Raw genomic sequence first — 12,041 nt, forward strand, 5'->3', positions numbered from 1 at the left:
CAGAACTGCTTCCGTTTACAACAGTGAGCGCAAGCTAGATTAAATTGATTATTACGTTTTAAATATGTTTATTTTTCGTACAAAAACGCATCGATTTGCTACAGGAGGACTTTGTTCACCCCCCGGAGCCGTGTGAGACCCTTTTTTTTATGGATGGGCGCTTTTTATTTCACTTCTTTTGGACTGAAGCAATGCAATAATGACTGGCATTAAACAGCTTGAAAGATCAAAGACAATTTTTTAGATAACTCTGACTGGATTTGTCTGAAAGAAGAAAGTCATATACACCTAGGATGCATTGAGGGTGAGTAATTTATGAGCTAATTTTCATTTTTGGGTGAACTAACCCTTTAAGTTTTTACCCTTAACTGTGTAATTGTTTTCTTAAGTTCTGTTATGTGTTCTGTTAGTAACCATTTCACCCTAAACAACATTAAGGGACCAAAACAGCTCCCTTCATCTGCTGAACTTAAACGTGATGGATGGATTTAATGTAAATTGGATTCCTGTCTGCAGAGTATTTTGCAATTGTAGCTCTGTGTAGCTTTGTTTTTCTGTTGGAATCTTTATCTATCACTTACTATCACTTTCTGTCGTTTAAACTGCTAAAATATAACTTAATTATCACCATATGTACTTCTGATATTATTAGATATAAAAGTACTTTTATTTTTTTAAAGTACTTCTACTTATAGAAAAGCTCTAAAAACTGCTAGATCTATTTGTTTTTCATCTCTCTTAGAAGAGAACAAACACAACCCCAGGCATTTATTCAATACAGTGGCTAAATTAACGAAAAATAAAGCATCAACAGACACAGACATTTCCCAACAGCACAGCAGTAATGACTTCATGAACTACTTTACTTCCAAGATCGGTATTAGTAGAGATAAAATTATAACCATGCAGCCTTCAGCCACAGTATCACATCAGATAATGCACTATAGATCCCCCGAGGAACATTTCCACTCATTCTTTACTATAGGAGAGGAAGAATTGTATAAACTTGTTAATTCATCTAAACCAACAACATGTATCAACTCTCTACAATGTGAGTAAATCACTCGCATATGCGACGAAATATTCACTCTGGGCGACTAAATGATGTCTATCGTTAGCCATTGGCTAATCAATTCTCAGATTTTACTCACCAGTGTGTGTTAGAGGCTAATTACAAGTTTAGCATAGATATATTTTCACTCGCTGAACACTGACTGAGCACTTCAGAGTTTTGCTCTCTATCAAGCGATCTGTACTATTTCAGTTCATCTCAATGGATGCGCAGCGCACCTGTATTTGACGCACGACTCAAGCAGAAGATATGCCGGTTTCTCCGGTAGTGGGCGGAGCTAATGCGCAAACGGCAATCTCATTGGCTGCCGCTCATCTACTGCCGTCCCTACGCTCATCTACTGCCGAAATTTTTGATTTCAGCAAATCAGTTCAAGCGAACGCTGACAATGTGATTAATATTAATGAGCACAGCAGCTCATCAGATCTTAGTGCGCTGTATATCGTTAGTATAGTAGTAGAATTAGTAGTAGTATTATTTTTAATAATAATTGCTATTATCTAGTACTATTAGGCTATCTATAATTTATTTATTTTTTTGTACAGAAACCCTGAATGCCCAACAATATCTTAAGCATCACCACTAGTCCTAAGTTCAGTTCAAATGACAAATATGCTTACATACATGTTTACCAAGTTTTAGTTCTAATCACTAAAGTTCTATCATTAAATAGTGCTTAATTATCATAATATCATAATATAATACTTGACTGACTGATTAAGAAGCTAAGATTTAAGAAGCTGTGCCATTTTACAAATATAAGCTGATTGGAATCGTGTGTGTGTGTGTGTAAAATAGTATATCAGTCTGGCGAGTAAACTAAAAAATTGACTAGCCAATGGTGATTATATTGCCAAGGTGTGCGTAGAGGGTTGAGTTTACTCGAGGAATAAAAGCACAGTTTCACCAATCATAGTTCTTGTTTACATTAGACCCGGCTCTCCTACCTGTTGATTGCAAGAGAGAACGTGGCAGTGGTGCTTATGCCGAGAGAAAGTGAGACAGAGAGAGGGCTGCGTTTTTTATGAACGCTGTGTTCTGACATTTGGAGGATCAAAAGATTAAGCCCTCTGTTGTCCGCACAACCATGTGAACATGTCCCAATTAAGCAAGGTTTTTGTTCTCATCCCTCTCTGAGGATTTGGCCTAATTAAAAGAGAAGTCAGGTGACTCTGAGTCAGCGAAATGAAAGGACGGACAAAAAGACATTGAGGTTTCATTGTGATGCCCTTTTTTCATATTTGTTTATGACTGGCAATAATGGACACTGTCAGCGATGTCAAATAGTCTTTGTCCTGGCTTTTTTGTTGCTTGTGTATGATATTTTCTTTCGATCTCTGTGCCAGCGTTCAGTTAAATGTCATGTTTTGTTTAAAAAAAAAAAAAAAAAAAAAAAAAAAAAAAAAGTCTGCGCCCGATCTCGTGTGATCTCGGAAGGTAAGCAGGGTTGGCCCTGGTTAGTACTTGGATGGTAGACCGCCTAGGAATACTAGGTGCTGTAAGCTTTAGTGTTATCAATACTACTTATCTAAAACACTGGCCTGTAGAGTGGCTGATCTTTAAACAGCCCGCTCTGTGTGGCAGTCCCTGCTTACAGCCTTGTCTGATCTCGGAAGCTAAGCAGGGGCGGGCCTGGTTAGTACTTGGATGGGAGACTGCCTTTTCCCCGGCAGACTTCTGCCATTTCCATGAGGGTTACAATTACCTCTAATCTTCCATATGCACCTAAACGGATGTCATATGTGTAAGTGCTTCTGAAACCTCCTTCAGGAAGGATGAGGCTTCCCCAACGTTCCTGTTCCAAGTGGAATGGGTACGTTTTCCCAGTGTTATCCAATCTCACTGAGTGGATAGTGCTATGACAACAGTGATTGGTCTTCTTGTTGCGAGCCCCGGCCTACACCACAAAGGGGCGCAGGCGGCTCGCACAGGACACTGGAAGGGGCAGAATCCATGGCGCTTTGGTAGGGATCCCAATTCGTCGGTGCACCTGCTGCCTAATTATACTCGCACTGCGATCAGTGGCAGCTGGATGCAATCATCGCATACCAATGTGCATTGGCTCATTTAGTTTACACTCGAAGTGGATTGGTCTCTCTAAGCGACAAGACGTTCATCTCTATGGATGCGCAGCACACCTGTATTTGACGCACCGTAAACTCTATAATATGCATTCATACATGGTTACCAAGTTTTAGTTCTAATTAGGGTTGTGACGGTGAGGAAATTTTCCCACCGGTTAATCGACGTGTGACAACACCGGTATCACCGTGGGGGCAGTTTCACCAATCATAGTTCTTGTTTACATTAGACCCGGCTCTCCTACCTGTTGATTGCAAGAGAGAACGTGGCAGTGGTGCTTATGCCGAGAGAAAGTGAGACAGAGAGAGGGCTGCGTTTTTTATGAACGCTGTGTTCTGACATTTGGAGGATCAAAAGATTAAGCCCTCTGTTGTCCGCACAACCATGTGAACATGTCCCAATTAAGCAAGGTTTTTGTTCTCATCCCTCTCTGAGGATTTGGCCTAATTAAAAGAGAAGTCAGGTGACTCTGAGTCAGCGAAATGAAAGGACGGACAAAAAGACATTGAGGTTTCATTGTGATGCCCTTTTTTCATATTTGTTTATGACTGGCAATAATGGACACTGTCAGCGATGTCAAATAGTCTTTGTCCTGGCTTTTTTGTTGCTTGTGTATGATATTTTCTTTCGATCTCTGTGCCAGCGTTCAGTTAAATGTCATGTTTTGTTTAAAAAAAAAGAAAAAAAAAAAAGTGACGTGACATGTGGCCAAGTATGGTGACCCATACTCGGAATTAGTGCTCTGCATTTACCCATCCAAAGTGCACACACACAGCAGTGAACACACACACACCGTGAACACACACCCGGAGCAGTGGGCAGCCATTTATGCTGCGGCGCCCGGGGAGCAGTTGGGGGTTCGGTGCCTTGCTCAAGGGCACCTCAGTCGTGGTATTGAAGGTGGAAGAGAGCGCTGTACATTCACTCCCCCCACCTACAATCCCTGCCGGTACGAGACTCGAACCCACAACCTTTGGGTTATGAGTCCAACTCTCTAACCATTAGGCCACGTTTTTGTGGTGAATAGACGTTTGTTCTATGAGTTTTGCAACTGGTCTCAATATATTGTGCAGCACTCACATGTGACGGGCTGTTCTGCTCATTTGTACTTTTTTCTAGATGTGTTTGGTTTAAGGTGGTTTATCTGTGGGTGTGTGTCTTTACTGTGTTTTATACATGTGTGTTTTCTCCTTTTAGGTGATGCTGCTGTAATGGAGCTCAGCAGGGGAGAGGTGCCACTTTATGTGAGTCTGACAGAACGATTTTCATTTTATTCCATATTTCTTTCTTTTTTTTTCCTGATGTCCTGTCACTCTTGGTTTAGCTTATGAAATTCTATTCTTTCATTGTACTTTCAGGATCTGTCCTTTCAATTCTTTCTGGGTGCCAAAGGACAAAACTCATTTATTAAAGACTTTACCTGTGCATGAGAGAAAACTCCTCTAGAAACTATTCTGGTTGTCCAAGCTTCTGCATTATGGACAGTGTCTCTCATAACTGAGTTTACATCGTTTTTAAAATGAAAGAAAACAGGAACAGAAAGTTTAACAAAGTCTAACTTGCGTTCAAATGGTATGGTACAGTTTGTGTTTTCAGTTGTTTATTACCTTAGTCTTGTGAAATTGCCTCTCTCTGGAAGTAGGTACAGTTGTTGTGTCTTAAAGAGACACAAACCTGAATAACTTAGATATTTTGAAGAATGTTTCAACTGTTGTTGTTTATACAGTGAAAATCAGCGGGGTCCAAAACAACACTGGACCCCACTGTCATTCATTGGATGGAGAAAAAAAGGGCAAAACAAAAAACACTAAAATAGTATTCAAAATGTCACTTACTCCCTCTTAACCCTTGCATAAATGATTACAGAATGCTAATTTTTTTGGGGTGGACTATCTCTTTAAACAACAAACTTTTACCCGTTTCAGATTTCTGGGGGTTTAACCTAAATGGCTATTTATTATTTCTAGTCACTGCGACAGAAACCAAAAGAAAACACTTTCTTTAAGCCATAAGATTTGTGATGAAATGGCTGTTAAAGTTTATTCCCTTCATTAAATTCCTTAGATTGTTACTAAGAAAACATTACACTACTGTAACATTCTTTTTCCACCTTGAGTAATTATTTACAGCTCCCTTAGCCTGAATTTCCGATGAAGTTACTTAAATGACATTTACATGTATTTGGCAGACTATTTTATGCAAAGCCACTTGCAGTGCATCCAAGCTATACAATTTAATCCATATGTGCATGATCAAGGACTCCAACACATCATGATCATGACCCATGAAAAATGGACCATAATCCAGTTTCTTATCTACATGTCTTTTGTCTATAGTACTTTACTGAATCATTTAGCCGATACATTTTTACAAACTGACAGGAGCAATTCTGCTGGAGAAACCCGTTTCACTCCTTGCAAGGTTCAAACCTTCAACCTTTTTGTTACTAGGCCAAATCTTTAAACCCTAGGCTACAGGAGTTGATGTTTGAGAGGTGTTGATCCCTGGACAGAAGGCCATTGTGAATCTGAAGCTCTCTTCATCGTGTGCTGGCTCAGCTGTATAATCACAGTGGGTGGGGTGAACGAGAGTCGCACAATCCTTCTCTGTGACCTCATTATAAAAGAGGGGCACTATGTGTTAGTTGTGTAAGCTTTTTAAGGTGTGTGTGACTGTGATGGGGATAATGTGTTATTGTAAGGGGATATGTTGAGAGTTTATAACAGACTTGCATAGTGTCAACTCTCAACTCCCCTGTATGGCACTGCAGACAAACAGTCTCATTCACTCAGAGCTAAAAGCAATTAGTGTGTGTGTGTTAAATGCTTTCAGGTGTTCCTGGCCCCATATGTGGTACCTAGTGTGGTTGAGGAAGTGTGTTTTTTCACTTTCAAAGATGTGCTTTTTGATCAGTCAGTCCAAATAAAAGGTTTATATATGTTTCAGAAGAACAGCATTGATTTTTTTGCTTGTTTTTGAAAGAAGTCTCGTGTTCCCCAAAGTTTATTTTCATTTGATCAAAAACACTAAAAAAAAGTAATATTGTGAAATATTAAAATTTAAAATAACTGAGATAACTGTACATTTTAAAGTGTAATTTTTTTCATGTGTAGGCAAAGCTGCATTTTTTTAAGCAAGAAATGTAAGGAAATAATTCTGTTGAAAACAGTTGTTCTACTTAATATTTGTGTGGAAACAGTGATAGATTTTTCAGGATTCTTTGAGAAAGTTGAAACCTGGAAGAGAATGCAATGGGTTCATGGCACAAGCAATTTGGATGTGAGTTTACACTTGAGGAATCAGACAAACATTGTAGTCATTATGGTTCAGCTGCTGTAGTTGCTTCGCTGTTGCCGTGACATTTTAAATGAAACGAGTTGGTGTGGACATTATTAACTGCAGTCATCATGACTCTATGTGCTCCTCCAGTGCATCTGAGTGGGTTCAGTTTGCGTGTGTGTGTGTGTGTGTGTGTGTGTGTTAGCATGGCCCTGTGTGTCAGGGTGTGTCTGGATATTGTTGGCCAGACCCGAGTCTCACCTGGTGTGCAGAGCCATGAGGAATGTTTAATGAGTCACAGTCCAGGAGAGCAAGTTTCAAATCAACTGGTAAAGCCCTTAATGTCACTTAGAAAACTACTCAGAATATTAGAGCCTTAGTAACTTTTCATTGAGACTTTCAATGAGTTTAAATGACATTACTAAAACTGTAATGTCCATAGAGTTAGTTCACTCAAAAATGTCAATTCTGTCACTGTCATCATTTACTCACCCTCATGTCATTTCAAACCCATAAAACTTTTATTCATTTTTAAAACACAAATGAAGATATTTTTAATAATACCTGTGACATCTGTCTCTCCATTGAAAGTTCATTCACCCAAAAATGTCAAAAAGTTAATAAAGATATTGTTAAAGAAATCTAAATGAATCAAGCAGTTTATTCCAAGTCTTCTCAAGAGATATGGTTGCTTTTTATGATGAACAAGATTTAATTTAGGCTTTTATTCACTTATAAACATTGATCTGCACATATGCATAGAGCACAACAAATATGATAAATAGGAGAATGTTGGTAAGAAAACAAACCAAGAATGTTTTTCCTACCATATTAGAGCCCTAGTAACTTATCGAGACTTTAAATTACATTACTAGATCTGTAATGTACATTGAACACTCTTTAGTTTATCCAAACTGTTAGAACACAGAGGTTAAATAAACATGTCTTCTTGACTAGTTATGAATGATAAGAAATACTCATGCTGTGAACAGCAGAGATATGGAGACATGTTTGACATGTTTTGTTTCCCAAACATCATTACAGAGATAGTAAAGTCTGGCTCTGAAGTGAGGAGAGCTGTGTTGATGTTTGACCGGAACAAACAGCATTGAGGAAAAGGCCTCTGTGTTTGTCAAGTATTTTTTCCCGATAACACTATAAATAAACTCTATTTAGGGAACCACAGTGCTGAGTGTGATAAAATAGAGTGAGTTTAGTGCTGGGGTTTTAAAACTTTTTGATGTCAAGGACCCCCAAATATAATGATTAGCAATGGACCCCCTTCCTGAAAGATACACTACTGTTCAAAATAGTTTTTAAAAGAAATGAGTACTTTTATTCAGCAAGAATGTATTACATTTTGTGCATTAGGGTGGGGCAAATTAAGAAACAAATGAGCATATTAGACTTTTTTTCTTTTCTGAAGCATCATGTGACACTGAAGACTGGAGTAATGATGCTGAAAATTCAAGCTTTGCCATCACAGGAATAAATGACGTTTTAAAATATATTCAAATAGAAAATAGGTATTTTAATAATGTTTCACAATATAACTGTTTTTACTGTATTCATGTATTTTTGATCAAATAAATGTGCTTTGGTGCAGTGTTAATTTTGACAGGCATTTTTGATTTAGTCTTAGTCTTTATCTTGAGACGAAAATGCTTAATAGTCTTAGTCACATTTTAGTCATTTGAGTCTTTCATAGTTTTAGTCTACGAATAGTCATTTGCATTTTTGTCAACTTTTAGTCATTACTTTTAGTCAAACTGCAGTTACCAACATTTATTTTGGTAGCTATTTTATATGTAGTCTTCAAACAAAAATAGTAATTAATTCTTCTCTCTTTAGACCAAATCAATTAAGCTTATGATAAATTTGAATCAAGGATTGAATTTGGAAAAACTTGAATAAATGATGACAATTTTAATTTTTGGGTGAACTATCCCTTTAACAGTAGTGAAAAGAGAGCAACTTATACAAATGATAGTTGTTCATATATAATATATATAATTTATCATTTTTGAAAAAGAAGCAGAATAAGACAATAAGACAAATACAAAAGAGATACAAATTAAACTCATTTTTCAGATACAGTAGGTTTACTTAACATATTTATTTAACATCTTTTGTTGGTTAACATTAATGACACGGATAGGTACTTAATTAAGAACGCTGTCCCTTTAAGACGGAAGGCATGCATGTAATACTGACACACGTTCAGTTCTCACCCACCTGTTTACGTTCACTTAATCCATAACCGACTGTTTTTCCGTGAGATACTCTACACGATAGACATTCGGACTGCTGTGTGTGTATTATTTAGAGCACTGAGAACTGATCGCACTCTCTATTATGAGAACTGAAGAAGTGGAGCGTGCGCGAGAGAGAGCACTTCTATCAGCGCGATTCCGCCTATCCTAGACATTCGGACTGCTGTGTGTGTATTATTTAGAGCACTGAGAACTGATCGCACTCTCTATTATGAGAACTGAAGAAGTGGAGCGTGCGCGAGAGAGAGCACTTCTATCAGCGCGATTCTGCCTATCCCGCCTTCACTAACTGTAATCGACAACGAATTGTGACTCCCGGGAAAAACGGGACATCTGGTCACCTTATCCCTACCCCATCGGCTGCTGAGGCCATTGTTTCAGATCGCTAGTTCGCATTTTGTTCGCATTAGCCTATCCATCCACTGCAGCTGCCATACTGAGACTAGATATGCAAACGCCCCTTATCCAGTTGCAATCCAATGACAGGGACGCACATTTTGAAGGACAAGACAGTAGCCTATAGCAGGGGTTTTCAACCTGTGGGGCGCGCCCCCTCAGGGGGGCGCCAGTACCTGTCAAGGGGGTTATCATCAGATATTAGTTTTAGCTCGTCAATGTCTCGTCTTAGCCACAGAAAAAGTGTTCGTTAACGAATATTTTTCGTCGTCGTCTTCGACGAAAAATAATTGACAAAATTAACACTGCTTTGGTGTGATAAGAGACTTCTTTCAAAAACATGAAGAAAATCTTATGAACCCCATACGTTTGACTGGTAAAGAAAATTTCATATTACTATGTCTGGAAAATACTGTGCACTGGAAAATACTGATTAAGCTAGCAGTTGTTTGTGTTAACATTCAGCCTTCTACATTAGGTGGATTCTGAGTGTTATGTCATGTGGGTCATGACTGTGTTGGCTCCTGGCACGACTCCCTCAGGAATTATGTCATTAAGCATACAGAACTGCGTTCTTGGAAGTCTTTGGAAAGCTGGAATCTTGTAAGTCATGTTGAGTCCACAGGGGACTATTTGGACAATTCTCTCATGTGGCACTATGAGCTTGGAAAGATTCCTGTGCGTGCGCTGTGTTCTTCCTATTCCTGTGTACTGCTTTGGATATCAGTTGGAATCGCATGGAAGGCATTTCCTCAATGAACACATGCTACTCTGTTCTGGTTAAACACTTACCTACAAACCGTGGCTGTGAAATTTAGCCACTGACTTAAACATCATGCAGATGCATTGAGCAGAACATCTCAGGTTAAAGGAAAATGATTTTGTGCTGATGTTGAGCTAAATAAACCTGACTATTTTTGTATGGACCATATATAATCAGACATAATATTCATTTATAGTTATAACCAGGTGCTGAGATGTTAATTGGTATATCATCCATATCCAACAGTTGCTAGCTGATCAAATGACTCTTATTGATCAGCTCTTTGTGCTTGAGTAGTGTAACGCTTTACCTTATATTTGACTAAATATTTTGAATGTGATGTCCAAATGCTTTGACTTTGAAGCTTGTTTATTTAAAAAAAATTATCTTTATTTATTCTGTTTATCACTTTAAAGCATATAATTTTTTCCCCCAACATTCTTTGAGTTTACCTTATCAGATGATGTAATTTCATTTTATTAAATTGGTGAAAATCCTTCTTACTATTTTTACCCTCATTTGGAGCCATTAGTCATACTCACTCCCACAGAGATATTCTAAGGTATTAAATTCTTTGACATTCCTTGCCTGTTTTGTTGGACAGGAACACCATGATCAAAGAAAATCCAACAGGTGATTATCTCTAATAAAGAAGACATTTCTAGAAATACTGTTTCAGCTCACTAAGAAAATTATGCCTTGCACAGACTTCATATTTCATAGCTAGTCAGTAAATCTTGAACTGTTTGGCTGCTTGTCTTTTGAAAGTCAACTACAGCATCTATACATATTGTACAGTTGATGTCAATTAAATCTGTATTTGATGTATTATTTTAATTATTTGAATATTAATGGTTTAATATTAATGAAAATGAACGTCCATCACAAGTTTCTAGTGAAAAAAAAAAGCAGTAGCAAATAGTAGAGTGGGAGAGGAACTAGTCAAAAATAGCATTCGCCCCGTTCTCAGCCCTCATACAAGAGTTTAGCAGTCATTACAGAGGAGTTATTTCTCGTTAAATAATGAAAAAAGAATTAATTATTTTAATGAGTTTGTCTAAAGCATATTAATGCATGTTTATTCATGTAAATTTGTATTTAAAGGTTTTAAGACGTCGATCATGCTCTGCAAATCCTGTTAATAAATGAACAAAACATTTTATCATTTGCAGTTTTAGACTTTTAAAGGATAGATTTATGACTGTAAAATATAATGTCTAAAGGTAAGTTTATTATGGTGAATAGGCATGGGCCGGTATGAGATTCTGACAGTATGATAACCTTAGATAAAAAATATCACTGTTTCACGGTATCAAGGTATTGCGATTACAGCTCTAAAATATGTTATTTTTAAATGTCTAGGTAAAAAACAACAACTTTTTTTCCCCACTGAACACAATACATTTTATTTTTAAGAAACATAGAACATTTTGGAACAGTAAACATGTCAGGCTAAATAATTAAAATAAATAATTGAATCCTTAATTAAATTAAGTGCAGTCACTTAAGTGAGCCTAAACCTGCAGCTCAATAATCAAAAACATAAATCAAAACATAATTTCTTTAAAAAAAATAAATCAATAAAAAATGCAGTCATTAAAGTCCGCATGAAATCAAAATTGAATTTATTTACTTTACTAGCGCACATTGCTAGTCTTGATGTAAATAATTAATCTGTGCAAGTTAATCCGCTGAAAAAAATTGTTTGTCTTCGTAATCTTTAATCAAAATCTGAACATTTACTTCCGCTCTGGAATGGCATTCCTTTTCTGATGACGTCTGTTTGACGGCTTGGGCAGAATATCCTTAAACACACCCCTCTAACCGTTAGATTGCTATGAGTGAGAGACAGAGAGGAGGAGCGCAAAAATAAAACCATGCCCTCTATTCAATATTGCTATATAATACTACACTGAAATAAAGTCAGCAGCAACTTCCGGTTCACGCGGACTTTAAACCTGCAGCTCAACAGGGTTTTTGAGACATGCTCACTTTCTACACATTCCTCTTTCAGTCCAAGTTATGATGCAGGAATGTTCATCTTTCCTGGATTAAGTTTGGAGCTATGAGGTACGAGGATGTGTGCACATACACATAAGGAAAGAGAGAGCGCGAGTGTGTTACACACACACACACACACACACACACACACACACACACACACACAGTCTCTCTC

At 37.6% G+C, this 12,041-nt stretch overlaps 1 protein-coding gene across 1 annotated transcript in view; it reads left to right on the forward strand.

The window, feature by feature from the left end:
- Positions 1-12,041, forward strand: part of LOC107655892 (rho guanine nucleotide exchange factor 28-like) — an 89,985-nt gene that overhangs the window by 23,779 nt on the left and 54,165 nt on the right. Inside the window, exon 2 of the mRNA XM_016443505.1 lies at positions 4,352-4,398. Coding sequence (XP_016298991.1) covers positions 4,366-4,398 — 33 coding nt within the window. The 5' untranslated portion in view covers positions 4,352-4,365. The remainder of the gene's footprint in view (positions 1-4,351; positions 4,399-12,041) is intronic.

This window comes from Sinocyclocheilus anshuiensis, unplaced genomic scaffold (assembly GCF_001515605.1).
Source record: "Sinocyclocheilus anshuiensis isolate Anshui unplaced genomic scaffold, SAMN03320099.WGS_v1.1 scaffold860, whole genome shotgun sequence".
Classification (NCBI taxonomy): domain Eukaryota; kingdom Metazoa; phylum Chordata; class Actinopteri; order Cypriniformes; family Cyprinidae; genus Sinocyclocheilus; species Sinocyclocheilus anshuiensis.